Source organism: Monodelphis domestica, chromosome 4 (assembly GCF_027887165.1).
Source record: "Monodelphis domestica isolate mMonDom1 chromosome 4, mMonDom1.pri, whole genome shotgun sequence".
In the NCBI taxonomy this organism is placed as follows: domain Eukaryota; kingdom Metazoa; phylum Chordata; class Mammalia; order Didelphimorphia; family Didelphidae; genus Monodelphis; species Monodelphis domestica.
Genome location: NC_077230.1, coordinates 415893422 through 415921360, shown reverse-complemented (window position 1 = coordinate 415921360; position 27939 = coordinate 415893422). Strand labels below are relative to the sequence as shown.

Sequence of the window (27939 nt, the reverse complement as noted above, 5' to 3'; positions counted from 1 at the left end):
TAGCTCCTTCTTGAGCTACCTAACCCTTCTTGAGTTTTGTTATTGTTGCTGGAGGGTTCCATTTCTTGGCATGGTTGTGCTCATCTCTCCTGACCTCACTAAAGTGGCTCTTAGAGCTCTTTGGGAAAATGGCCAGATGGGCTCCTCGCGCTCAAAGCTCATTTTCCTAGTTTGGATTTTGGCAAACCAGAACGCAGCCTTTTGGAGTTGGAAGGGGCTGTGGCCACCCCCTGGCCTCCAGAGTGCTCTGGAGAAGTAGCCATCTAGCCTCAGCTTGAAGACCTCCAGAGGTGGGCCGCCGCTTTCTTCCCCAGGCAGCCCATTCTGCCCTTGGGTCCCTCCAGTTGTTAGAAGTTTCCCTGGCACCAAGTCTAAATTTGCCTCTTTGTGTCTCCCACACATCCCTTCTGGCCACGTCTGAACGAGTCTAATCCCTCTTCCACTTGGATGAGATGACAAAACATGATAATGGCTCTTGCTGATGGATTGCTTTCTGCTTCCAAATGCATTTGACATACATTTCCATCCTTTGGCCGAGCTCCCTCTCCAAACCCATAATGCCTTGAAGAGAAAGGCTTGGCTGCGAGAAGAGACATTAGGGGACAGAGAGGCTTCATCGGTCCTCTCAGGAGTTGCTTTCATCGACCCAGGAGCAGGAGATAAGAGCTGCCTCTCTGTCTTCCGTGGGGAGCCTTCTTTTCTTCCAGCAGTCCCCCTGGTACATACAGCCTCTGGGGGCTCCCCAGCTAGTCCTTGTGTGAAGAAACCCTGGCAGTGTCCTCAGTTCCTGCTCTCAGTGGAAAGTACATGTTCCACACCTGCAGGCACCAACAGTTTCCCCTCCTACCTCTTTCCAAGCCAAATGATCTCCAGGGTCCTTCCCAGCTTTCAATCTTCTGACTCAGTCCCCTCTGCGCCTCCCCGCCCCCAGGGAGCTCTTGGGAGAGGATTCAGCCCTCCCTCCCTCCCCCCCTCGAAGATAGGAGAGGATGGAGCCCCCCTTCTCCCCCCAAGCAGAGCAAAATCTCGTTGCCTCTGCCAAGACACTCCACTTGCTAATGGCCTTGTGGATTTCTTTGCTCTTCTGAAGCTCGGGCCTTAAGTGGATGTGAGGGGCTGGCCTGCAGGATGTCGTCTGCTCAGATCCTGACCCTTTCATCTGTTCACAAATAGGAGCAATGAGCACATCCACCCTGGCAGCAGGAGGAAGGAGGCTCCCAAGAGGCCTTTCTTTTGCCACAGTCTAAAGGGAAAGGAAGAATGACGCATCCATACCGTGGGGCTCCTGGATCATTATCGCATGGAGTCTGTCCCGGTACATGAGCATTTATTAAAGTTGGCAGTAAAAAAAGATACAAAACATCACGGTGAGCATCACAGTGCAAAGGGATGGGGCAGGAGGCTCAGCACGGACTCGGTTGGTCAACGGGCACAGGTATCCATTGGATTAGAATTGCCCGGGTGCCGGATGATGGCTGGGAGGAAGGAAAGCTCTTGGTCATTGCCAAGAAGCCTCGGCATCACCTTACAACACTGGCACCTCCCCTCCCTCCCAATCTGCCCAGGGCCGTGAGGCTGGGGCTCTGGGAACACTGTTGGTCATTGACACTCGTCCTTACGCCAGCAGCGAGGGGACTCATTGCCAGCCCCCAGCTGGCCCCAGTGGAAGGACTGGGGAGGGATTCTCACCTGCCTCTTCTGGAAGTGGCCTCACTGGCCCCGGACAAGGCTCTACAGGTCTCCTCTGAGCTGGAAGCCAGCCTCTAGCTGGCCAAATCGAGCAAAAGCCCAGGGCGGACGTCCCTTGCTCAATGGGATTTCAACGTTCGTGGACTTGGTTTGGGGGGTTCCCTAGATAGGACTTGAATTTTCAGGTTGGTGGGTGACCTACTGCGGCTCAAGTCTTAACCCTGCTGCTTATGGGCTACGCCATACCCCCTGGGCCTCGGAGATCCAGTATCTTTCTGCCCTTGACCTCACGCTCCAAATCATAGCTCTGGGATCCGTTCCGTCAGTCACTCTGTCTGGGGGAGGAGCAAAATGCTGATGGTGCATTAAGGGAGCACCAACGGAGCAAAGGAGTTGCAGAGAGGCGACTAGCTGCTCCTTCCCCCGCTTGGCTCTGTTAGCATGCTCTCCCATGTACAGAAGTCACTCGATGAAAACACGAGCATCAGATGCTTCTACAAAGGCCATCCCATAAGAAACGTTGCCAAGACATCTATTCTGTGTCTAGGGGGGCACCTAAAGGGCTGGCTCGCCTGCCCTGGGTGAGGGCAGGAAGCTTGCCTTTCCCTCCGGGACTCTGGCTGTCAGTCCCTCTTCTCAGCCCCCCCATCCCGCCTGGGCAGGGGTGGCTGCTGGCTGCTCTTTCCCAGGGGACTCCTTGGCACAGCGACGGATTTAAATCCGTTCTAGGCCCACAGTGCTGCTGGATCTGAGGCCTCCTTCCGAGCTCCCTACTCCCCTGACTTTTCTTTGTGGCCCAGAGGTCCCAGCTAGGATGGGGGAGGCCTGAGCCAACGGCCACTCCTGTAAAATGTGCCTGGTAAGCCTAAATGAGGGCACTTGGCTGGCTTGTTCATGCCCCTAACGAGCCCGTAAGCCTGGGCCCTGGCTGGCAGCTGACGGCGATGCAGCCCTCTCCAGGACCAGAGTGGGATGCAGTTATTCTTGCAAACAGGACCTCCGGGGTCCAGGCAGCAGAGGGGAGCCTGGAGGTCCGCTTTTGTTTCAGGAACTAGCAGGCCCACCTCGAAAGCAAGCCAGATAGCGGCCTGACAGGGGCAGTGGGCTAACCTTTACCAAAGGCTGGCGGGTCCCAATGTCCTTAGCTTAGGGGAGCGGGAAATGGAGGTGGGGATGAGGGGGCATCTACCCAGAGAAGATGCCCAAAGCCCCGGAAAAGCGAAAGATCTTGGGTGTGTGCACTGTGGACTTGGAGATGCCCCTTCCCAAATGGCCTGTGGACAGCAGGGAGCGAACCAGGAGGAGGCCTGCCCCGGGTCCTCTTGGAGGAGCAGGAAGCCCTTCTGGGAGGGTGCCGGCACCCTGCTCCAGGCAAGATGTAAGGACCAGAGAGGGAGGAAATGACTTTTTAGGCAAGTCGAGCTGTGGGCACATTTCAAAGGGTCTCTGTTGCTAAGCGACAGATCTAAAACCCAGATAAGAGGAGGATTTCAAAGGCTGGCCTTGGAGGTTGCAGGGCTCCTTCTCCCTCCACTTCCCGCTGGCTCTTTGTGCCCAATTTGGCACAGGCCCGTCTGCTGGAGACTCGGCCGCCTTGGATGCTCTTTCCCGGCCCCCGGGGGGCGGAGAAGGCTGCCGACCGTCCATGGATGCCGTCCTCGGGCCAACGCTGGCGCTAGACGTTGCTGACCCGCGTCTGGACCGAGGCGATCATGGTGGGCGTGGAGGGTCTCGTCAGCGACCGGTCCCGCCGGACGTAGCGCGGCTTCCGGACTGAAACAAGAAGGCAGAAAGCCCGGCTTCGGCTCAGGCCGATCGAGGGAAGGAGAGAGAAGGGGAGGAAAGGGGTGATGAGGGGGGAAGGGAGGAAGTGAAGAGGAAGAGTGGGGGGAGCGAGGAGGGTGGGAAGACCGAGCCGCAGGGGGAGGCCTCGGAAGGCCGCAGCTCATTCTTCCCCCACTTTCACAAGCAGCTTCTGAAAACCTCCTGAGCCTGATACTGTGCTGGGCAACCAAGGCAAAAATGAGAGCGGCCTCTGCCCTCACGAAGCTCCATGTCAAAGGACAGGGCGCGCCAGCCTAAAGCTCCTGCATTCCTTCTGGGGGGAGGGGGCAGGGCGCCGAATGAGGAAGACTCTCCCGTCTTTCCTAGAATCCTCGGAGACTGACTGCATTTTTCAGGCCAGCGGAAGCCAGGGTCATTCCCTGACGTGGGCGTGCTGTTCCCACTCCAGCCCATTCTGGCCCCAGGGACCTGCCTCCTCCTCCACCCCAGGGTGCCGGAGCCCCGGGGGCAGACCCCTGCCGAGCTGAGGGAGACCTCCTGGCCTGTCCAGAAAGGAGCAGCGCCCGGCATGGGGCCCTTTGGCAGACAAGCCCCCAGCCCGGGGCAGGAAGAGCCTCCTTTGGACTTGGGAATAAGGCCAGGCCACAATGCTCAGAGACCAGAGAATCAGTTCTGGAGCTGGACGGGATCTCAGGGGCTACTTGGGCCCAGAAGGACACGGAGGCCAACCAAAGGAACTGCCCAAGTTTACATAGGTAGGGGCACCTCACCTGGGGCTAAAGCAGCATTTGGACCCCAAAGCTCCGGGTTCAAAGCCAGACCCTTCTCTAGGGAGTCACAGATACTGTGTGTGTGCAACCACCGAATAAGCCTTAATAATTATTTTAAAAAGCGGCACAGCGGATAGTCAGGAAGACCCAGCTCCAACACTTACTAGCTGTGTGACCCTGGACAAGTCACTTCCCCCGTTTCCCTTAGTTTCCTCATCTGTAAAATGAGCTGGAGAGGGACGTGGCAAAGGATTGCAGTGTCTTTGCCAAGAAAACCCCAAATGGGGCCATAAGAGTCAGATAGGACTGAAACGACTCAGCCGCAACAGAGACCGACTATTTGTCTGTTGGCTGTATCCGGGCGCACAGGAGAGTTTGGGCACAGAAGTGGGGGAATGGCCAGGCCCAGGAGAGCATGCAGGGTGAGGGGGGATCAGCTACCCGCAGGTCAGGCTCTGGACGGGTCCCCCCACTCTGACCCGGCGCCCCCTCTGAAGAGGTGCCATCTGAGAAGCCGTAGTAGGAGAGACAAGGGGAAGGACGGGGGAAGAGGGAAAGGGCCCTAAGGCCAGAGGGTGACGCGCAACCCTTTTTCAGACAGGAAGTGCCGTCCTGGCCCCGGGGGGAAGGCAGACAGGACCCTGCCCAGGGTGCTGGCACTGAAATCAGGAGCATCGCCGAGTAGCAATGGGGGGTGCTGGGTTCAAGGGTGCCCCGGAACCTGTCCTTGTGGCTCAGAAGATGGAGTGGGTGCCTGCACCCCCAGGGCCCAGGCCTGGGAAGGACTCACAGCCTGGGGCCTGTCTTTAACATGTCCTGAGCTTACAAAGGGAAGTCATTCACAGGGACAAATGAGTGAGGAGACAGGAAAAGAGCCCTAGGGTGGAAATCCAGTTTACCTGAAGAATTCGGAGGCGGGATCATGGCAGCCTTGGGAGGGAAAAAGGAGAATGTGAATACAGCGTATTTCCACCAGCCCCGGCCATGGGAAAAGGCAGCTAAAAGGGCGGCTGGGGGCCTCCCCTTGGTTGTCTGGGCAGCATTACTTACGGTTTCTCCAGGCTGTAAGACAGATGCTACGGGGAGAAGAAAAGACACCATTAGAGAGGAAGAGAACTGGGGCGAGGGGGGCCGGACCCCAAAGCTAGCATTCTGAGCTCCTACCAAACTCCACCAGCCCAGCACGGAGAGGTGTAAGGTGTAAGGATCCTCTCCCTTGGGAGCGAAGGGTCTTAGATTCAAATCCCAGCCACACCTGGGTGACCTTGGACAAGTCCCTTCCCTCTGGGCCTCGGCTGCTCACCTGCAAAATGAAGGGTTGGACTGAACGGCTTTTGACATCCCCGCCAGATCTAGGGCTAGGAGCCTGCGATTTCCCCATGAGACCACTCCCGAGTGTGCCACCGGTTAGCTGGGCTTAGATGGTCAAATGGAGGGCTCTCCTTCCCCAGAGGGGTCTGCGCAGGCCTGCCCTCCCGAGCAGCACCTCCTGAAATCTCACTCAGACCCCAAGGCCAAGGCTGCCTCTTCCTGATCGCCACTCCCTGGGCAGGAATCGCGTCCTCCCGGTTCCTCTCTTCCTTCCTCTCTCCATGGCTGGGGGGGAGAGGGCGCCCCTTCCACTTCCTCAGGGCAGGAAGCCCACACGCTGCCCCGCTTTGTTGAACCAATGGCCCAAAGAGGATGACTTTAAAAGGAGAGAAGCTGGGCAGTCTACGCTCTTTCTAGTTTATTCTCCCAGACTAAAGGAAACCACAAGCCATGCCCCGTGCTCTGTGGGGTCAAGTCCATCAGGTTTTCTTTCCTAAGTGAGGTAAGAATTCCTCTGGCAGGGAGGCAGCCTCCAGCCAGCCACAATCACTGGGCAGGTCACCAGGGCGAGATCAGAGGCTCTGGGGCAGGCCTGGAGGGCGCCCTGGGCTGGACCCTTCATTCCCATCTTCCCCTCCTTCAGGGCAGCCACACAGAGGGAAGAGGGAGCTGCCCAGCCCAAATGGAATCCGGTGTCTGTCTGTCCTGGGCTGGTTGGCCGAGTCCTGCCGCCCCCCGGTTGCCTCCAACAGGATGCAGCAGGCACAGACAAGCACTCCCAGGAGTGGCCCTTGGCATTCTCTGCCAAGCTGTCGGCGTGTTTCCTGGGGGGACGTGAGGGAGCTCCACGCTACAGCTGCAGCCCCCCGCGGGAAGAGCAGCTTGGTTACAATGGCTCTCACATCCCTAAGGCTGGCACAGACTGGACCAGAGGGGAAGGAGGAGCCCTGCCGGGACTCCCAGCGCTCTCAGACTGCTCCCTCTTCTAGAAGATGATAGCGGGGCTCAGGGCTAAGAGGATCTTGGCTACAGGGTGTCTTTCAGTCCAACCCCCACATGTTACAGAGGAGGAAAATAGAAGTGACTTGGCCAAGGCCATAGGGCTGAGATGGGCTACCTAATCAGCACCGTCGGATTCCATACCAGGGTGGGAAGGGCGGCAGTGGCGCCTCGGAAACCATCCCGAGGGGCTCAGGGGAAGGGACAGGATGACATTAAAGATGCCCTCCCGCACAGAGAGAATGGATGGGAGCACTGGCCCTGCTCCTCCTGTCCCCACACTTCAAGCCCTTAGAATGGTTTGAAAAAGCTCAGGGCAGTCAAAAGCGGGGAAGTGCCTGGAGTCAGGAAGGGCTCCCGGGGCCCATGGCTGCCCAGGGGTCATGGAGCTGCCAGGAGCCCCATTTGCCTGCAATGTGGGTGAAGGGTGGGGTCTGTCAGAGCACCCCATTGGGGTAGCCTGGGAGTCTGAAGTCTGACGGGGTCCCAGAGATGGCCCGAGGTCACACAGGGAGTCTGTGGCAGAACCAAGCCCAGGTCTTCCCATGCCAGGCTCACCTCCTGACCAAAGGGGCCCAAGACCTATTGTAAACTGAGATGCTTTGGAGAATGCATAGCGTCTGTTGTCAGAAAGGAACAGGCCCCGGCCCAGTGGCATTCTCTTTTCTTGTCTTTTCCCTGAGGAAGCTTGGAGACAAATTTCCAGCCCTCGTGTTACCATCGGCTCGCCTGCTGACACCGACAGACTTGTTCTGCTAAATCCCTCAATGTCTCCTGGGCTTGGAAGTGGATGGCATAGAAGTGTTCACTGCAAACTGCCCGGCACCAGTGCCCAGGGCCCAGGAAGGCTCTCCTGTCCTCTCCCATCGCCCCCTGCTTCCTTTCCTTCTTCCTGCCTGTGGGCAGCCCTTGTCTGAAGGCGAAGGCCACAGACCCATCTTTCTCCTCTTGCAGCGCCCCGCAGGGACCAGGGCAAGGGGCAAACCTGCTCTTCTCTAGACCTCCCCGCTTTCTCAGGTCAGTAGCTTTCATGTCACCATTGCCCTTTCTCAGACGAGGAAAACGGGGCTCAGAGAGGTCCCTCGAGTCGCCCAGGGAGTGGAGGCAGCAGCCCAGCAGCCTTTGTCTCCCTCCCTCCCCACCCAGCAGGGACAATCTTCTGCATGCCCTGGGCAGGGGTCGCGTAGGCAGCAGAAGACCGAGCGTCCCCATCAGTTAAAGGGTCTCTTGGCCCAGCCACCACCCATGTCTGGCTTCTCTGGTCTCTGAGGACCAGGCCAGGCTGAGGCGACGCAGAAGGCACCTCATGGAGCAGAGAGGAGACCCAGGGCTCCACCTAGGCAGCAAGCAAAGGGCGGCACAGGCAATTGGGAGATACCTTTGTTTCTTCTGTAGAAGAAGTGGGGGAGCTTGCTGGACCGTTTGAAGTAGAAGAACAAAGCGATGGAGAGGATGAGGCAGGAGCTGATGAAGAACGTGCCCAGGAAGAGGGAGATGGCCACCTGGGGGCCCCCTGGAATCCAAAGAAGACGGATGGTTATGGGGGGAAGCGGCGCCCTGCTCCCCCTGCCCTTCCTTGTGCCGACTGCCCGGGGCGCCAGATCCCCCCATCCGGCAAGGAACCTTGGATCTCTGAGTCGATGAGCTCATCGGAAAGCCAGCTGACCAGAACCCAGGTCTAGCCCCGATGACTTGCCGGCACACTGGCCCTGGCACTGCCATGCCCCGCTCGTCGCTAGCCCAGGCCTCTCATTAACCTGCTGCACCTACCCCCGTCCTGGGGTGCTGAGGCTAGCTGGGGCTTGGGTGGGCAGGAAGAAAGGGAGGCTGGGTTCAGAGAGCACCCTCAGGAAAGGCTGGGCCTGCGCCTCTTGGCCATGCGTGCCGGCAGGGCATCACGTGGGGTGTGCGGCTAGGGCTATTTTTAGAGGCTGGGGAGATGACAGAATCCCAAGGAGAACGGCAAACGCGCCTCGGCTGGGATTTTTGCCATACATGGAAGCTGACTTCTCTCTCTAACAAGAGCTGTGGGGGCTCTTTTGAATGTTCTGATCCTGATTCTCTGCGTTCCTGGGCAGGAGCAGCGAGTGGCATCTGGTGGCTGCGGCATGCTTGTAGGAGCCGATTCAAACAGCCAGGCTTTTTTTCTTTAAATCACACACTTTTCAGACCCAAAGCCAGCCCTGAATCGCTCTGTGCCCCTGCTGGGCCCTGGCCCCGGGGGCGTTTGATCTGATGCTGCCAGGAGGTGGCCAGGCCACAGGGAGCCTGCACTGGCAAGCGTCGGTGCACTCCTGGATGGGGAAGCCGAGCCCTAACCCAATGGTCCTCGAGAGACAGGTGCAGGGGAGAGCTGGCCTTTCCCAGAACAACCCCCGACCTATGGGGAAGCCTCCACCGTCAATGTCTGCAGTGCCCATCACTGCAGGGACGGCCAGAGGGCTCCTGATCGGGTCTCGTGAGACTGCCTCGACTAACCACGGCTTTGCAAGACCTCTTGCCCCCCCCGCCCCCCCCCCCGATGCAGAGCAGGGGGAGCAGAGCCGAGCTGCCCTCCGTTTGTCCTTCTGCTTTCAACGACAAAGCAGGCAGTGAAGTGAGTGTCCTGCGGAGGAAGCCCGAGGGCCCATCCTGGTGGCCTGGGTGGACAGTCAGGGCGGGTGTCCTAGTCCCCCTCGGCAAACAAGCCCCAGTGGGGGTTTCTGGGAACTGTCCAGGGAGAGGAGCGCCTGAAGGATTCTTCCTTCCGTGCTGGGGCTGGCATCAGCCACGAACCTGCCGCTGTGCTGCCTGGAGTGGTGAATGCTAGAGAAGGCCGCGCTGGCTTCAAAAGCCCACGGGCAGGCGCCGAGAGCGGCCTTCAGCGAACGAGCAATTTCACCCAAGAAAGGCCGCAGAAAGACATGGCGGCTGGCAATGGGACGTCCCAGGATCTGCCTTCCGTTCAGGAGCGGAAGCCCGGCCGCCCTGCTCAGAGCCCCCACCACGGCCTGGTGTCGGGACAGGCTTGGCGGTCCGAGGTTTGCCCCCGACGCTCCCCGTCTGGCTGGGTCTGGAATTCTACAAAAGGAGGACTTTGGCCGGAGCGAGCTGAGCCGCAGGGCCTTCGGCCAGAAGAGCCCAGCTCCCGCCGCCCCGGGACGGGAGGGGTGGGCTGGACCTGCTCGGAGGAGCCGGGGGACTTACCCAGGGTCTGCAGGAAGGGCGTCACCGTGGTCCGGTAGGACGTGTAGTTAATTTCTTTGTTGCCAACTGAGGGTAAAAACACGTGTGTTAGAGCCATTAGCTGGCAGTCGGCCCTGCCCGGCCCGAGGCGCCTTTCAGAGGGACAGAGCCAGGAGCATGTGGCTGAAGGGGGGACCACCACAGAGGAGGCAACTTCTAGGGAACCAGGCCCCCCACAGAGGCGAGGGGACATTTATTTCTACAGGGAGAGAGCTGTATGGCCACCCAAGTCAGGGTAGGCGAGGACAGGCAAGGCCCACGATCACACTCTGCTGGCTCGTGAGAGAACTGCAGCCTGGGGGGGCGCCTCACCAGCCTGGGCAGAGCTGCCCCCTCCTGCGTCTGGGATGGAGCCCCAGCCCGGGCCTCTGCACCCCCAGAACCAAACCAAAGCCAACGGGAGGAGACTCACTGCTTCTGCACTCCGTCGCGTAAGCCCCCGCAACGGGAAAGCTCTCGTTTCTGCACTGAAGGCAGCTGCGGCTCCCATCCACGTTCCAGTGCCAGTAGCAGCCTGTGCAGGGAAGGAGGAAGGGCCCCCGCCCGTGAGACGGGCTGCTGCCATCGGGGCACCTCATCTGACTAACTCCTCAACTAGTGCGTCTCTGTGAAGGCTGCAAACTGGCCTGCTCGTCTCCTAACGTGGAACACCTGAGAGGGGGCTTGGCCGGGGGGGAGCCCTCGGCTGGGGCAGGCCTACAAGGGCCAGCTTCAACTTGGGAGATCAAAACTTTTAGAGGCTGAAACCCTCCAACATGACCCTGGATTTCCTGGGTCCTTCCAAGGCTTGGGGCCCGGACTTGTCCTGCCCAGAGATAGGCCCCAAGGCCTGTGGAGCTCTCCTTGGCTGGCGGTTTCCATGGACGGGTCCTCCAAGGGGCTGGGACTGCTCCAAATCGTCCCCTAAGTTGGGCCTAAAGGACCCCCACAGCAGAGGGAGAAGGCTGGCGATCTTCCTCTTTGGCTGCTAACATGGCAGAGAGAGCACTGCTGTCTGCCTCGTCTCTTTCGCTCTCGCCATATGAATGCCCAACTTTTTTCCCAGCCTCTATCGTCTCGACGTTTGTTGCTCCTGTGGCCTTGGGTGCCTGCCTCTCCTTAGCCAAGCATCCTAATCTGCTGTCCTCTGAAGAATATTTATATGGGCTTTCAGGCTTGCAAAGCCTTTCCCGTTCCTGAATTTGAGCAACGAGGAGGTGGGAGCTAGAGCCACGAATGATTCCATTTAACTGAGGAGGAGACCGAGGCATGGGGAGGTCCAGCCTACCTGGCCATCCAGCTAGTAAATGTCAGGTCAGATTCACACCCGGGTGTTCCGGGACTTCAGACGTGGCCCCTGATCCATCCAAGCCTTGGCCCTTGCCACCTTGTGCTCAGATGCTTCATTTCCCCTTCTAGACTATATCGTGCCCCTTTATCTGCCAGGGCCAGATCTTCCCCATCGCCTCACGTGCTCCCAATCCCACCTAGGGCTCTGCTCTCCTGTCACTAACGATGCTCCTGCCCAGTAAATACCCTGGTCTTCCTGAGCGTCTCCCAGACCCCCTCCCCAGGTCCGGGGCCTCCGCATAGGGCTACACTCTCCTCCTCAAGGATTTAAGTCTGACCCTTGCTTCAGGGTCCACCTTGGGTCTGGGGTCTTTCTCTAGGGCCCCAGCTCCCAGTGATCCCTCCTGCCTCTCCTTTCCTTGGCTGCAGCAGCTGAAATCATTCATTTGGCCCCCCAAACACCATTATGGTTAGCTATTTATCCTTTCTCAGGGATCAGCTATCTTCCCAACTAGATTGTGAGCCGTTTGAAGGCAGGCCTCTGCCCTCCACCCGCCGGATCCCTTGAGGGCAGCGAGTTCTAGAAATGCTGGCTACTAAGGAATGCCAAGGGCCAGCCCAGGGGTAGAAACCAGGGCCTCGTGCCCACTTCGGGCTCTCTCCAGTAAGTGACATCTGACATTTCATCTCAAACTGGACCAGACTAAGGGCCAAGTGTGTCTGCAGTCCACAGTCCAGTGCCTCGAACCCCACCAAGAACGCCGGAGGCCTCTTCTGCGTGACAGGAAGCCCCAGCTGTCCTGGGTGACCGATGTTGTCGCTAACCATGCTGGTGAACAGACGGACTTCCCAGGGATGTCAGGAGCACAGAATTCAGCACAATGGTTGAGGCTTCAAAGACGCCCTTGTGGGTGCCACGGGAGCTCTACTAATTGTATTTTTTAATCCCTCATGGAATCGATAAGTATAGTTCCAAGGTAGAAGAGCAGTAAATCCTAGGCAATGGGGAAAAGTGACTTGCCCAGGGTCACGAGCTAGGAGCTGTCTGAGGCCAGTTTTCCATAAGGGCCTGTACCTCCTTCTATCAAAAGAAGTCTTCTTGACATATAATCAGACTTTTCCCCTTGCACCTAATGTTGGGGAGAGCAAGAAAAAGGGGCCATCCATTGGAACAAGGGTGACAATCTCTTTGGTCCCAAGATGCTGTACGTTCCCATAAACTCAGTCATTCTGCCCCTTCCTGTTTCAGGGGCCCACGCTCAATCCAGTTTCAACTTGCTCTCTGACCTTATCTCACACTTCTTCACATGCATCGGGGCCTACCCAGCAGTTCTAGGGCTGATAGGTGGCTCCGTGGCCAAGGAGAGCCTCTGGTAGCGAGAGCTCCTCATAGGCTGGGGCGATGGATGAACACCAGGTCTAAGAGGAGCTCTGAGGGGCTTGGTGTTTCCCTGCTGGCCTGGATGCGATGATCGGGGGATCTGAGGGCATGGCTGAACTCTTTGCTCCAGGGTGCCAGTGGAGGCTAGGTGGCCACTGCCTGGGACCTGGAGAAGGCCGTGTTCTCCTGAGCCTTGGGCCTTGCTGGGGTGGGGGTTCTGGGGGCCAGAAGCCTCTGCTTTACCTGAAGCACACTGGTCTGTGTCTGGGCAGCTAACGTTGACATAAAGCACGTCCATGCAACATTCTGGCTGTGGCACCTAAAAAGACAAAGAGTCTTATGAGCCTGGACATCTCCCATTGCTCGCTCCATGCCCTCTGGGTGAGAGGGGGAGCATCTGAGGCTAGAATGGCACTTCGAGATGTTCTGAAATAGGGCTGCCCCAGGGGCTAGTGACCCACTAAGGATGTCAGTTAGCGCCAAAACCTCCACGAAAATGAGAAGGGAAGAATTCAAAAGCCAAATCATTTCTGTGAGGGAGCTGTGCATACACATGCAGCAGCTCTGGGTCCTTGAGAGCCCAGGGCTAGCCTCTGGAGGGCTAGAACAGGTCACAAGTATCTTCTTCTTTTTGTTAAACCCTCACCTTCCATCTTGGAGTCAATACTGTGTATTGGCTCCAAGGCAGAAGAGTGGTCAGGGCTAGGCCATGGGGGTCAAGGGACTTGCCCAGGGTCACCCAGCTGGGAAGTGTCTGAGGCCAGAATTGAACCCAGGACCTTCTGTCTCTCAATCCACTGAGCTACCCAGCTGTCCCCCACAGGTATCTTCTAACATGTATGAGGGGTCACCACGAAGTCATAATAATGGCCTAAAGGTGTGCCAAGGGCCTGATGTCCATGATCTCATCTATCCTCATGCCACTCCTGAGAGGTCAGTGTTAGCTTTAGCCCAAGTGAGTAACAAGAAGATCTACCAGGAAAATCTGTCACTGTCTTTAGTCCGATACTGTTCAACGGGTCACTGCTCCAAGCCAGAATGTGCCAGGAGGTCGGAGCAGTGACCTGACCTGGTGTTTTAGAAGTCATTCACTTAGCAAACGGTGACTTTGGAAATAAAGTCTTAGGACTGCAAAGGGCACATTTCAGAGCTGACTGTAAATGAGTGCTCAGAGGAGAAAACTCCGGGCATGTTTCTCAAAGATGTCGAGGTGACAGTCAGATTTAACTGAGCTTAAGCACTAAATGAGTGTCCCATCTAGCTAGAGGAAAGTGTGCTCTCTAGGCTGAACAGCTGGAAGACTGCGGTCAGGCGAGCCCTTGGACCCCTGGGTCTCACTGAGGCCCCGATCGCACAGGAGGTGGTGCGGCACAAGGAGAGAAGGCTTAGCTGTGAGGCCTCAGGAAGGGAGACGTTGCTCCTGCCACTGTTTCTATGCCCCAGATGCCTGCTCGGGTTGTCAGAGGGAGTCCAGGCTCAGGGAAACACGTTTGTAACCTGCCCTCCACAGGCTAGGCCCATGTTTTCTTTTTGCAGATATCTCATTGGAGCTGGAAGAAACCTCAGAAGACATCTAGTTCAAGATCCCCTTTTACGGAGGGGAAACTGAGGTACACAAGGGGAAAATGAGTTGCCCTGGATGACCCAGAAAAGTAAGTGGGTAAGGCAGGACTTTGTTTGGTTGGCCCAGTAGCTTTCATCTTAAATCAGAGGTGGCTGGTACTCGAGACAGGCGCCTACTGTAAGGAGGCCCGTATTCCAAAGTCTGACAGTAAAGACTCGAATCCACTTGGATTATTAGAAAGCAAAACAATTTGGGGCGCCTAATGCCTGCTGATCCCAAGGGCTTCTCGCATATGCGCCGACAGCGACACTGTCTTATTCATAAAAAAAGAAAAATGTTAAGGGGACAACGCTGACTAAAAGACTGTTTAAAGAAAAAGAAAGGCAGAAAAAGCATTCTAGCTCCTAACGGGTGAAGAGCAAGGAGACTTCCGTCTGGCAACCGGGCAGAGAAGGAACAGGGGAGCCAGGCAGGTGGGGGACTCACGGCAGACAGCAGGCACACACCTTTCACCTGTTTAGGACGGACACAAGCCCGGCCACATGACAGGAAGGCTACAGCTGAGGAGGACATGCCAGGGGAGGAAAAGGAGGGGGAAGCTGCTGGAGAGCCCGGAAGCACCACTCAAGTCAGCCCTCCTCGAGCGCCTTCTGAGGCAGCTGCCATTGAGCACGGCCGGCGCTTGAGGAGGTGCTTTGTGGACATTCCGTGAGGGCGAGGCTGGCTCTGAACCCAGAAATGGGTGGAAAGGCTCGGAAATGATGGAGGCTGCCGCTGCGGCCGCTTCAGCCTCCTTAGTGATCAAGAAAACCCACCACACGTCCACAGAAAAGCAAAACCCAACTTACCAAAGCCCGATTTGGAAGAGGGACTCCAGATTGGGGGTGGGGGGTAGGTCAGAGCTCCCGGAATCGGGAGGAAGCCAGCCCCAGCCTGCCCGCCTGGGAAAGTTGGAGCCAGCACCCTGCCAGGCAGATCCCTTTGAAGCCGGGCCTCACTGGGCTCCCCAGAACACCCACGTCAGCCTGCAGGTTTCAGAGCTGGTTTGACAACTCTCCCAGGAAAGGCTGCTGGCTTCCTGTTCCTCTGGACGCACTCCTCGGCAGGAAGCGTCAGCCCCTTTCTGGGTGTGGTAGGGATCTCCAGAGAGCCTCCTGGAGAGGAGCTGCGGCCGCCTCAGAAGAGGAAAGGGGGCCGGGAGCCCCGGGCCCGGGGACTCCATTTACCTAGAGGGCCCGATGCTTGGAGAGGCGCAAACGAGACACGTGTTCTCTCCTCCAACCCAGGCGGAGGACGGGAGGGGAGGCCTGGTCCCTGCTGGGGGCTGGGGGTACCTACCGCACCTTCTGTGGGCGTGCTCACAGCTTCAGCCCAAAGTCTAGCCAGGAGGATGACATAAGGGACTGCCATGCTCGGGAATGCAAGAGATCTACAAAAACAACAACAGGAGACACAGACGCCCACGAGGGTGAGGGTTCTCTTGTCAGATGCCAGGAAGAATCCATTGGACTTGATGTCCGCCTGGCTTTGGAGAGAATCCTGTTGGAGGCTGGAACCGGCTTACCTTATCTAGGGGAGAAACTGAAGACATCCAGAGGCCTGGACCAGCTGCGGAGGGCTGTTTCCTGGCAATGGCAGGCCTGTGGTTGCTAGGCAACGAGTCTCCTCAGTCCTGGCTCCCCACCGAGGCAGGCCCAGACTAGGCCACACCCAGCACCTACAAATCAATGCAGTTATAATGGCTGGATTGGGGTGTAGCAGCCCTCCAAGCACAGTGGGAGTCAGGGGAGAGCTGAGGGGCAACTGAGCTGAAGCTGGGGCAGCTTGGGCCATCCCAGCCCTAACGCTGCGTGGCCAGGGGCAAGTCACTTCACAGCCTGGCCTCCGCTTTCTTATTCTAAAAGGCAGCGGTGGACTAGGTGGCCTGGGTCTAGTGCTTTGAAGCCGGCAGGCCCCCTTGTCCCGCTTCTGGCAGAACTAAATCGGGAAGAGTCTCTGGGAACATTCGGTTCTAGATGAAGGATGCAGATTTCTGAGCTGATTTCAGAAAGGAAAATGCACTCATCCACTTCAGAGGACACAGATGTATTCCCAAAGAACAAACCCACCTAAGAGACTTCCTTCCTGGCCCTTCTCCCACTCCCAAAACAGGGTGCAACTTCCCACTCTTTTCCAACACCCTGGGCCAAGAGTTTAAATTCTGGGGCAGCTGGGTGGCTCAGTGGATAGAGCCAGCCTAGGGACAAGAGGTCCTAGGTTCCCATGTGGCCTCAGACTCTTTTTAGCTGTGTGACCCTGGGCAAGTCACTTGACCCCCATTGCCTAGCCGTTCCCGCTCTTCTGCCTTAGAACCAATACTCAGAATGGATTCTAAAATGGAAGGTAAAGGTTAAAAACAACCCCAAACCAAAACTGTCTCCCCCTTGGGTGACGGTGATTTCCAGAGTGGTTGTCATTCCAATTGGGAAGAGCCAACAGCAGCTGGCTCGCTCTCACCTTCCCCAACCTTAAATGCTTTGACACTTTTTTAAACCCTTACCTTCCATCTTAGAACACTTCCAAGTACTGGTTCCTGGGCAGAAGAGCTGTGCGAGGACGAGGCAATGGGGCTCGGAGTCCAGGGTCACATAGCTAGGAAGTGTGAGGCCAAATTTGGACCAGGATCTGGCTCTCTGCCCAACGAGCCACCTGGCTGCCCCACTCTGCAGTACTTCTTAGCTTTTCATTTGCCTTCAGGAGGAAAATCCAAGGCTAGCCACTGCCTGGACGAGGGGGCTTCCATTTCAAAACAACAACGGGTCGCTGCCTGAACCACTCACGAGAGGGCACAGGGCAGCTGCTGCCTGCAGGCTGGAGGGCTGCAGGAAGCCGCAGCGGAGCCATTAGGAATGGGCACTTGCTGTAATTTATCAGTGTGGCTCTCCCCCTTCGAGGCAGACCTCGACCCCCCCCCCCCTCTCTGTTGGCCGCCTCAGGAGTGGCGGAGGCCGAATGATACCCATCCCTCAGCCCCCGGGCCAGGAGGACAATCCTGTGGGTTTATTAAGCTCCCACTTGGGCCAGACACGGTGGACCTCAAGAAAGGCAGTTCCTGCCCTCAAAGAGCTCACACTCTCACGGGAGAGGCAATGTGAACCACGAAAAGACACTTAAAAGAAGGCCGGCACTAGAATTAGGAGAGGGTGAAGGTGGAACGAGACGGGGACAGAGATCGGGGGAGAGAGAGAAGGCCCAGAGTCAGGAGACGGAAGGTTCTGTTGTGGGACAAACCAGGCCAGTATCATGGATCTAAGAGTACGTGTTGGCGGGCCAGCTAGGTGGCTCCGTGGGCAGAATGGGAGGTCCTGGGCTTAAAGCTGGCCTCGGACACCCGGGCCCTGAGCAAGTCACTTAACCCCAATTGCCTAGCCCTTGGCCGTCCGTCTTGGGCACTAAGACGAAAGAGGGTTTTAAAAACATGTAGTCAACAGGAGACAGACTTGGACAAAATATCGGAAACGTGACTTCCAGAGCAACGTGTCCAACCCAAAGTATTAGCCGGCCATTTCTGGAAGGCCCAAAGGAGGATGCGAACAGCCCCGGTGCTCACCAGCCACATATATACGGTGGAGGGGCACTCTAGGGGAGAAGGTCTGGGCCTAGAGACTTGGGGGGTTTAGCGGTTGGTCTGAAAAGGGTCTGGGGCTTTAGTGGGCTAATAGGAGTCAGGGGCACAATGGGGCTCCTGGTGGGATCTTGGGCCCAGCTTCCAAGTAGGGAGAACATCCGGAGAACAAGGGCCCGGAGGCCGCGCTTGCTTGTTGTACTTTAGAACAGCTCTCTGTGGTTCCGTGATTTACGATCTCCTCCCCTCCCAGAGCGGACAGGCAGTCCTACTGGTCTGCAGGTGTATCACTGTTCCAAACCTCGCTCCCTGTTATTCGTATTGGCGACGGAGAGAACTTTTAACATCGAGCCCCCATCGTGTTCCCGGGGAACGGGGCCGCTCCTGTTTCCCTTCTCCCCCCGGATGGGCAGGGCAGGCTTTCCCTAGAGCCCATGGCCACAGATCAGGCGGGGAAGAGAAGGCTGAACAACCGTCCTCTGGAAAAGAAATGAGATGCGCGGGTACTATTTACCCCAAGGGCAAAAGCCAAGGGCCACGGGGACACACTGCAGGGTGGCACACTGAGGCTGGAGATCATGAAATGTCTTTTTAAAACTCCTTCCCTTCCATCTTGGAATCACTACTGTGGATTGGCTCCAAGGCAGAAGAGTGGGAAGGGCTAGGCCATGGGGGTCAAGTGACTTGCCCAGGGTCACCCAGCTGGGAAGTGTCTGGGGCCAAATTTGAACCCAGGACCTCCCATGTCTGGGCCTGACTCTCTATCCACTGAGTCATCTAGCTGGCAAAATGAAGAAGTCAGCAAGGAAACTCCCTGAAGTCCCCCGGCCGAGCCCAGCACATTCCATGTAGCTCTCCGGCCGGCCGTCTCTCCCACGGCGGTCTGCCCATCCCTTGCCCCCGTGGCCCTCGCTCCTTTCCCGGGACTCCCTCGTCTTACGGCCTCCTCTTGTCAGCGATTGGAGGGCAGGGCCTGTGCTGGCTCGGTGCCTGGATTTCCAGTGGTTAGCCTGGGGATGGGCATGTAGTAAGCGTATGGAAAGGGCAGCAAGCGCCAGGGAAGGAGTCAGGAAGACTCTCCTTCCTGAGTTCCAATTCAGCCTCAGACACTTACTAGTGTGTGACCCTGAGCAAGTCCCTTAACCCGTTTGCCTCAGTTTCCTCATCTGTCAAACGAGTTGGAGAAGGAAATGTCAAAGCACCCCCAGACCTCGGCCAAGAACAGGCCAAATGGGGTTCCCGACGCCAAGAGCTTGTCATTATCGTCCCCGGTCCCTCCCTTCACATAAATCCTGTGACTGTCCTCAGACACTTCACCGCAGCCGTATCCCCGAGTCCTGCAGCCTTCCATGTCGTAAGCCAGCCGGGCATCTTCTACGTGCTGGGACACAGACAGAGGAAACAGGACTCTGGGAAGAAGCCTGTTGTCTGAGTCTACACAAAGTGAACTACAGAGGCCGGCGAGGTGACAGGGCGGCCGGGACTTAGCATCAGGGGAGACTCGGGTTCGGATCCTGCCCCGGATGCCCTCGGCATGTGGGATGCTGGGCGGGCACACGAGCGAGCGGCCCTTGTAAAGCTCTTATGCGATACTTAATTTTGCCAGGCCGAGGGGATGGGTGCACAATAAAAGCGATTATCGTAAACCTTTAAAGAGTACTTTCACAAATGAAGTCATTTCCTTATATTATGGCACCCATTTCATAGATGAGGAAAATGAGTCAGAAGGATGAAGTGACTTAAAAAATAACACTTACTGTCTTAGTATCCGTTCTAAAACAGAAGAATGGTAAGGGCTGGGCAAGCAGGGTTAAACAACTTGCCCAGGGTCACGCAGCTAAGAAGGTGGTGACTTTCCTAGGCACACAGCTGGTCCCAACCCCAAATCCATCCCTTCACCTATCAGGCCCGATACCTGCCCCATTAAACGAAAAAGGCCTCATTCCGAGTCCGGAGGCCCTGCATTCAAATCCTGGCTTTCCTTATTCTCGCATGACTTGGGCAAGTCACCTCCCTCCCAGGGCCCCAGTTTCTTTGTTGATAAAAGGAGGGAGTTGGATGACAGAATTTCTAAGGTTGCCTCCAGCTTTGAATCTCCATCTATAAGCCTACGGAAGATGAGAATGCCCTGGGCGGCTTTCCAGGGAATTGCGGCCGGCCAGGCAGCGTTTTCTTTATTCTCAACTGGCAGGCCAAAAGTGAATTACTCCAAGCATAGACGGCATTTAATAAACAGCCCTTTGTGGACAGCTAGGTGCTCAGTGCCCCGAGCCTGGAGGGCGGCAGTCCTGAGTTCAAATCTGACCTCAGACACTTCCTGGCAGCCACTCTGCTTGGAATCCACCCCCAGTCCCGATTCTAAGGTAAGGGTTTTAAAAATGGACTGCCCTTTGGGACTTTTCATAGCAAAGATTCCTGGCCTCCATGGCTCACAGGGCAAAAAATCTCCTTGGAAGCCTTTGGCTCTCTCGGGGTGCTTCTGAAGGGTGCCAGAGTCCTTTACTCTGCAGCTGTCTGTGAGCCGGATGCAGGGTCCCGGAGGGAGCAGAACCAGCTCCTGGCCACAAGCAAGGAGACTCTCCAGAACAGGACGGCTCGAGCGAACAGAGGGACGGAGGACCCAATTGAACGTCATACTCCCTCCCGGCTGGAGGGGCAGCTGGGTGGCCCAGTGGATCGAGAGTCAGGCCTGGAGATGGGAGGTCCTGGGTTCAGATCTGACCTCAGCTTTCACCTCCACTGCCTGGCCCTCCCACTCTTCTGCCTTGGAGCCAACATGCAGTATGGATTCTAAGACAGAAGGTGAGGGTTTAATAAACAAAGTCATCGATGGGGGCGCCATGCCTCAACAGAGATTCCCCTTGAGGAGAAGAAGGCCCGTCACTGGTCCCCGAGGTTCCCTCAGTTGCAGATGGGCCTGGGCGCCCGCTGCAGAAGCCCCAGCTCCTCACCTCACTGCCGGGTTTCGGATCACGGCTGGCTGGTTCTGTCTATCTTCCTACTAGACTGGAAGTTCCAGGAGGAAAGACTTGGTTAGAAGATGGATCGTCCCATTGGGCTCCTCCCTGGGGTGGTGCTCGGCTGTCCTCAACGGCTGTGGACCGGCTGACTGATTTCTCTGTTTAGGGGGAAACCTATTTTGTTAGAGGCGGTTTTCCTTCGAGAACTGCTGCTTTAAGGGCTCTGAGAATCGTAAAGGGTATGGATGGGTGGATTAAAAAAAGCCTTTGAACTTCTAACCTAGAATCAATATTGATTATTGGCTCCAAGGCAGAAGAGTGGTCAGGGCTAGACAATGAGGGTCAAGTGACTTGCCCAGGGTCACACAGCTAGGAAGTGTCTGAGGCCAGATTCGAACCCAGGACCTCCCATTTCCAGAGTCGGTGCTCTCTCGACTATGCTACCGAGCGGCTCCTCCCCCAGGTTCTTATAATGTTTGAAAGCTTACAAAGCACTTTCTGTCGAAGGGAGGAAATAAGCATTTATTGAATGTTCACGACATGCCAAGTGCTGTGCTAGGGGCTCTGCAAATATGATTGCCTTTGATTCTCATGATCCCCCTGGTAGGTGCTGTCATCACCCCAATTTTAGAGTTGGGGAAGCTGAGGCAGAGGTAAAATGACTTGCTTAGGGTCACAGAGACAATTCTGAGACTGGATCTGAAGGCGGGTCTTCCTGCCTCCAGGCTGAGGCCCCTATCCACGGTGCCCCCCAGCTGCCTCTAAATGAGCAGGCTGAGAAGGTGACTGGGCCAGGGTCACACAGATGGTAAGTGGTAGAAGCTGGACTGGACCCCACATGTCTTCTGACACCAAATGAAGTGCTTGCTCTGTCGCTGCGCCGAGGTGTCTGTCATGACCCAGCTGGGCTAAATCCAACCTATCTGGAGTGACTGGCAAGGCTGGCACCGCCAACGACTTGTATCTTGGGACTGTTAGCAAGACTGCCGCAGGGGACAATCATCTGCTTGTTGGGAGCCCAGCAGGAGGAGGGACGTCCTGGGAAAGGCCACCAGCGCTCCCTGGGACGCGCACCTCCACCTTACAGTTACTTGACTCCCGGGGACACTGGAGCGTTCGCCGTCCCATCTCCTGGTGAGCAGACTGAGGCCAGCGGGTGAAGGGACTTGCCCAGGGTCGTACGGCCAGCGCGTGTCTAGGCTGGCTTGGACCTGGAAGGGGCGCCCCGCGGCGCCCCGCCTCTCAGCTCCAGGTTCCAGACTAAGCAATGACTGCAGATGTCCCGGAGGGGGATATACGCCTGCACGCCATGCGCCGGACACGTCAGAGCAGGGAATAAGTCCTAGAGAACCCGAGGATGAAAGTCGTTTCCCCTCCGTGATCTCTGGGGTTTGACTCCAAACAGGCAGAGCCTGGCGAGATCTCCGGACACTGAGCTCATGAACATCGGCTCACCCTTTCCTAAGGGCAGGGCCCAGTGCTGGGGTCAGAGCCAGTGCCGCAGGAGGAGCTGGGTCCCCGCCTCCCTTAGCTCCCCCAAGGCCAAAGCAAGGAAGAGGCGTAAAGGAGAGGCAGTGTGGGCGGGAACTAGGGTGGGAGGGGGGGGGGGCCCGTAGTACTCAATCTGGCAGCGCTTCATAGACAGAAGTTGAGCCCGCCAGGACCACTAGTGGCCAAGGCCCCTAAAGGAGCGCAGAGACCGTGCTTCTGACAGAAGCAGGGCGAGGACGGCTGCGAGGGCAGGGAGACGGCAGGCAGCTCATTAAGTCTCAGAGAGCACCTTTGAGGTGCAGAACGCTGCCCTGTATGTACGTGCTGAATAGGTGCACACCATAGAGATGACGTCGTCGCTATCCCTAGCATCCCTCCGTCCGTCTATCTGTCCGCCTGTCTCTCGTCCATCTACCTACTCGTCCACCCATCATCTGTCTATAAATTCATCTCTCCATCCCTCCATTCACCGTTTTGCCAGTTTACCGCCCTTCTGTCCCGCTGCCTGTCTATCTGCATTTTCATTTGCTCTTCACAAAGCCCAGTAAGGGCTGCGGGGGCTAGCACGCCCATTTTACAGAGTGGGGAACGGAGGCTCATAGAAGCGATTTGCCCTCGGTCGTTGAGATAGTAAGCGGCTGGATTCAAATCCAGGTATTTCTGACAATGTGGCAATGTGGTAGGGCAAGACCTTTCTCTTTGTCCCTGGGCCTCCGCTTCCTCGTTTTTCTATCTCCATTCCCAGATGCCCTTTAGTGCAGCCTGAAAGGCATCGAATATGTGGAGTCTCAGCAGGGATGAGGCTGTTTACAATAGGATTTTGTTCGATGGCTGACTCTGCCCCGCTGGACTTGGAGTTGGCTGATGCGATCTACTCTCTGGTGGCTGCTGGCATGTTACTTGGCCTCCGTCTCCTCATCCGGAAGGTGAGGGGGTTGGACTTAGTCAGGGGTCCTGACCTCTGGGGTTCAAGGATATAAATCTGGGGGGTTGGGGTTCTATTAACTTGTATCACTAACCTTTGGCTTCTTTGGTAATCCCCCAGCATAGGATTTTCTGCATTGAAGAACAAGATTCTGGGAAGCGATCTGGCCATAGGCACTGGTGAGGTCCTTTCCAGCCCTGACAGTCTATGTTCCTAATGCCCAGAATCAAGTCCTGCACGTGCTTCCTACAGAGAACAGATTCAATGGGGCATCTCTCCGAGGACGGTTTTTGGGCAGTGGTGCCAGTGGACAAAGGAGAGGGGAAAGGGTCCTTTTTTTGTATAGGAGAAAAAAAGGGACTGCAAGGAGATTCTAAGTTCCAAGCACTTGGGAATAGTGGTCCTTCCCTGAACTAGACACTCCATCTTCCCCGCCACGCCATTCCCTGACCTGGACATCAGGCTTCTTTCTCAGCTTTGTTCCGAATTCTCCTCTTCCCTGATGCCTACTCTTGCCCATTTATGAGTGAGTTCTCTCTCCTTTCTCAAACCTCAGTCACCTGCCTTTCAGTCTTCCCTTATCTGTGTCTCCTCTCTCCTTTCTCCTCGGTATCTTGCTTTCTTTTTCCTTTTAAATGCTAAGACAGAAGATGCAAGGGCGATTAAGGTTAAGTAAAGGTTAAGTAACTTGCCCCAGTTACACAGCCTGAGGTCAGATTTGAACCCAGATCCTCCCAACTCCAGGCTCTTCTTAGCCGTTCCTCATCTCTTTCTCTCTCCCCTTATTTCTGTATCTTTCTCTCATCTTACTTTTCCCCTCTTCCCTCATCTCTATCAACTCCCTTTTTGCCTTTCTTTGTCTTCTTCTCTCTCCATATCTCCCCCTTCATCTGTCTCTGTCTCACTCTTCCTCCCATCTCTCTGATCTCATTTCCCCCATCTGTTCCTTTCTTGTGTCCCACTAGGAGCCTTTGGAGGCCTAGAACTGCTCTGGGTTTGGTCTCTGTTCTACCCTGGGAGCCTACTTCATTCAGTGTCTTGCATATCTCAGGCCCTGAATAAAAGTTTCTGACTTGACTTGAACTGAAGGGGAAGGTAAGGGTGTCCTTTCTGAGGGGCATCTTGGGAAATGCACAGTAAAACAACCTCCTGATTGATTTGCCAGATCACAGGCAAAGAAGCCCTACTTCGAGGTCACCCAGGGACAGGCCTAGTAGGATTGGCTAAAACCAGTCTCAGAAGAGGGAAAAACAGTGGCCGGGTTGGTGGGGCAGCCCACGGCTTGGAAGGCAGTAGGGGTAAGAAGGCAATCACAGACAGGTGGGAGGATATCCAAGGCAATTCAAGTTCCTCCCACACAAGGGAATTCTGGGGAAGACAAGGCCCTTTTGATACAGGCTTCTTAGTGAAGGACTTCAAACCACTGAACTATTGAGAAACATGTGGGTTTGCCTCTTAGCTCTGACCTTCATTCCCAGTGTGACCCTGGGAAAGTCAACTTCTCTGGGCTTTTTTCATCTATATAAAATGAGGGGGTTGGATTTTGCTCAATCAAGTCCTGTCTGACTCTTTGTGACCCCAGTTGGGGTTTTCTTGGCAAAGATCCTGGAGTGATCTGTCATTTCCTTCTCAGCCTATTTTACAGATGAGGAAACTGAGAAAAACAGGGTGAAATGACTTGCTCAGGGACACACAGCTAGTAAGCGTCTGAGGATGGATTTGAACTTAGGAAGATTAGTCTTCTTGCCTCCAAGCCTCTAGGGTTCCCCTTTCTTGCTCTCAGTGGAGGGGTGGGGTAGAAGTTAAGAGTGGGAGGGTTACTTATCAACTCCTCTGTGGCATATCTAAGAAGTGACTGGTAATTCTGCCTTTCAAGCCCTCTAGTGATAGGGAACCCAGCCCTCTAGGAGTGGCCCCTTTCGCTTCTGGAGAGTTCTCCCAGAGAGAAGTTTTTAACTTCCACCAGCCACTCCTAGTTTGGCCTTCCAGAGGCCAAACAGAACAAACTTGGCCCCATTCCACAGAACAGTCAATCACTGAAATATTTGCTAAGAGCTCTCACAGGACCTTAGAGCTAGAGAGGGAAGGGACCTCAAATGAAGGCCACTTAGTCCTATGCCCTCATTTTACAGATGAGGAAACTGAGATCCAGGGGTGTTAAGTGACATACCGTGGGGTACCCAAGTACTGACACCCAAGGGTGTCAGAAGTTCCCTCCTCTCTAGGGTAGTGAACTTCAGGCTGCTTTAATCTGTCCCATGGAACTAAGGTTTGTAAAGAGTAGTCTGCAACTATGGCTGCACTTGAGGGCTGGGGCTGTGTTTCTGCCTTTTTCTGTAGCCCCAGCCTGGCACATTGGAGGTGCCTCAGAAATGCTTATTAACTGACAAGGGGGTCGGTAGGGTAAGAAGATTAGCGGATCCCAAAGTTGGGAATTATAAGTGCAAAGTTGTCATTTTATGGGTGATGTCCAGGGAGTGAAGTGACTTGTCCAAGGGGTCTCGCCCCAGACTCTGGAAGGGGGAAGAAGGGAGGAGAGGGGACTGGAAGGTGATTGGAAGGGGCACTGGAGGAGCAGATGCTGGGGGGAGAGGAGGGGTGGGAAGGTAAGAAAGGGAGGGAGGGGCGGGGATGGGGGAGAGAAGAGGAAGTTGGGAGTGGGGGAGGGGAAGAGTAAGGGAGGGGAAGGAGCAGAGAGTAGGGAAGGGAGGATGGGAGGGGGGAAAGGAGAGAAGTGGGTGAATATGGGAGGGGAAAGGGCCGAGAGTGGAAAGAATGAGGGAGGGGATGGGGCAGTGTGGCACAGAGGCACAGAGGGGGGATAGGTCAGAGGGTGAGTAAGGGGGAAAGATGAAAGAGGAAGGGGCATAGGAGAAAGGAGGCAGGGATGGAGAAGAGGAGGCAGAGTAGGGATGGAGGGATGGGGACGAAGGATGGGAATAGGGAAGGCCCTTCCCTCCCTAACCCGCACAGCCCATTGAGACCCGCACCCCCTCCGGCCTCCCCTCGGACGTCTGCTTCACTCACCCGCCCGCAGCCGCCTCCTCTTCAGATGCCTCCGCCCGCGGGAAGGCTCCTCTTTCGGGCCCCCCGCCCTCGGTCCTGCGTCTCCACCGCCCCTTGGGACTTGTAGTCCCACTGCCGCCAGACCAGCGCACGACCGGGGAGAGGGACGCCAGCTATAACTACATTTCCCAATGGCCACAGCGCCAACCTGGGGGGTCCTCCCGCCCAGGTAAGACCACTCCGTGGTTGCCTTCGGGATCCGGACGTTCGGATGGCGTTGAGAGTCGCACGCTGAGGTCCTTGGGAAATGTAGTTCATTCGTCTCATGGGCTGGTACAGAACGCCCTGGTGCATGGGAGAGTGGACTACACTTCCCAGCAGGTATGGCGCAACGGCCATATTTGGTGTTGCTAGGAGATGGTGAAGCCCGAGGGAGAGGAGGGGCTGGAACCGAGGGTGAGGGCGGGGAAAACACCAGGGGCCTGATCGCCTCCCAGCATCCAGACTTTTCTGGTTATTCTGACCACCTATAACCTGACCCACTATCTGTAGTGGCTGTTATCCGAATCTGGCTGCCATTATTTTGTACACTTAGGTTGGAGACCCGTGAGGCAGTCGATAATTAAGTACCCACTACTTATCAGGCACTGTGATAACCTTTATCACAGACAGGCTGTGTGACCTTGTCCAAGTCCCTTACCCTCTCTAGGCCCAGAGGAATTCAAGCTCCCTAGAGGGAGGTTCCGTGGATTTTTTTCATTTCTCTAATTCCACGGTTTTTCTTATATAAATGCAATTTATATAATGATACATATACAATGTTTATATAATGTAAATTATATAAATGTATTTTTTATTAGATTCTATTAGCCTCCATTCTCACATTGGTAAGATGACAGTTTGGCCAGATCAGGGCTTCCTAATGTTTCTTTTTTCTGACTTCTGTCCTCACACTGATGCAAACCCTTCTCAACTCATGCCTTCACTATTGCAATAGGAGCTGATGGGTCTGCCTGCCTCAGGTCTCTCCCCACTCATTCTCTTCCATTTAGCTTCTAACGTGACTTTCCTAGTGTATCTGACTGGATCACCCCCCTGCCTGCCCCCTCACCCCCCAATAACCTGTCTACCACCTCTAAGATCAAATAAAAAAACCTGTTTCACATTCAGAGCCCTCCCCAACCTCACCCCTTCCTCCCTTTCCTCTCTTCTTATACCTTCTCCCTCACCAGGTATTTATTCTGTGATCCATTGACACTGGCCTCTTGATAGTTCCCCAAGGAAGACACTCCTTATCCAGCCTCTTGGCATTTTCACTGGCTGTCCCTCATCTTTACCTTCTGGCATCCCCAGCTTCTTTCAAGTATCAGCTAAAATCCCATCTTCATTTCCCAATTTCCTTAATGGTAGATCCTTCCCTCTATTGATTATTTCCACTTTCTCCTTTTATGTCTTGTTAGTATATAGTAGTTTTGCATGTTGCCTCCCCCATTAGATTGCAAGCTTCTTGAGGGATAGGGGCTGCCTTTTGCTCTCCTTTGCACCTCTTATTTTTTTAAACCCTCACCTTCCATCTTGGAGTCAATAAAGAGCAGTAAGGACTAGGCAATGGGGGGGAAGTGACTTGCCCAGGGTCACACAGCTAGGAAGTGTCTAAGGCCATATTTGAACCCAGAGCCTCCTATCTCTAGGCCTGACTCTCAATCCACTTAGCCACCCAGCTGCCCCCTGCACCTCTCATTTTTAATACAGTGTCTGACATAAATGAAATACTTAATAAATTTTAATTGCCTAACCATCTGGGATTTCTTGTCTCTTAGATTCATACTTTAAAATGCACAAAATAATATGCATAGGATTCAGAAATAAATCAATTATATTGAAATACAATTATCCCAATATTAGTGGGGGCAAACTGAGTTAATTGACCTTGGGTGAAGAATCTCTGGACTTTTAGATG

The 27939-nt window shown here is 55.5% G+C and overlaps 1 protein-coding gene across 8 annotated transcripts; it reads right to left on the bottom strand.

Moving 5' to 3' along the window:
- Positions 1–1310: 1310 nt before the first annotated feature.
- Positions 1311–26335, bottom strand: C4H1orf159 (chromosome 4 C1orf159 homolog). 8 transcript variants are annotated; one of them, XM_016422265.2, is made up of 12 exons: positions 26001–26321; positions 23068–23219; positions 20549–20715; positions 15558–15710; positions 15332–15422; positions 12673–12748; positions 10192–10293; positions 9741–9806; positions 7933–8067; positions 5295–5320; positions 5144–5174; positions 1311–3462 (listed from the first exon to the last, which is right to left on the bottom strand). In XM_016422265.2, exons 5-12 carry the CDS (start codon positions 15401–15403, stop codon positions 3365–3367), a joined length of 606 nt encoding a protein of 201 aa, XP_016277751.1. In that variant the 5' UTR covers positions 15404–15422; positions 15558–15710; positions 20549–20715; positions 23068–23219; positions 26001–26321; the 3' UTR covers positions 1311–3364. The 8 variants fall into 8 exon arrangements, with proteins under 8 accessions (XP_016277751.1, XP_056652030.1, XP_007492110.1 ...); XM_056796052.1 differs by lacking the exon at positions 23068–23219 and adding an exon at positions 16533–16624; XM_007492048.3 differs by lacking the exon at positions 23068–23219.
- Between the last annotated feature and the right edge of the window lie 1604 nt (positions 26336–27939).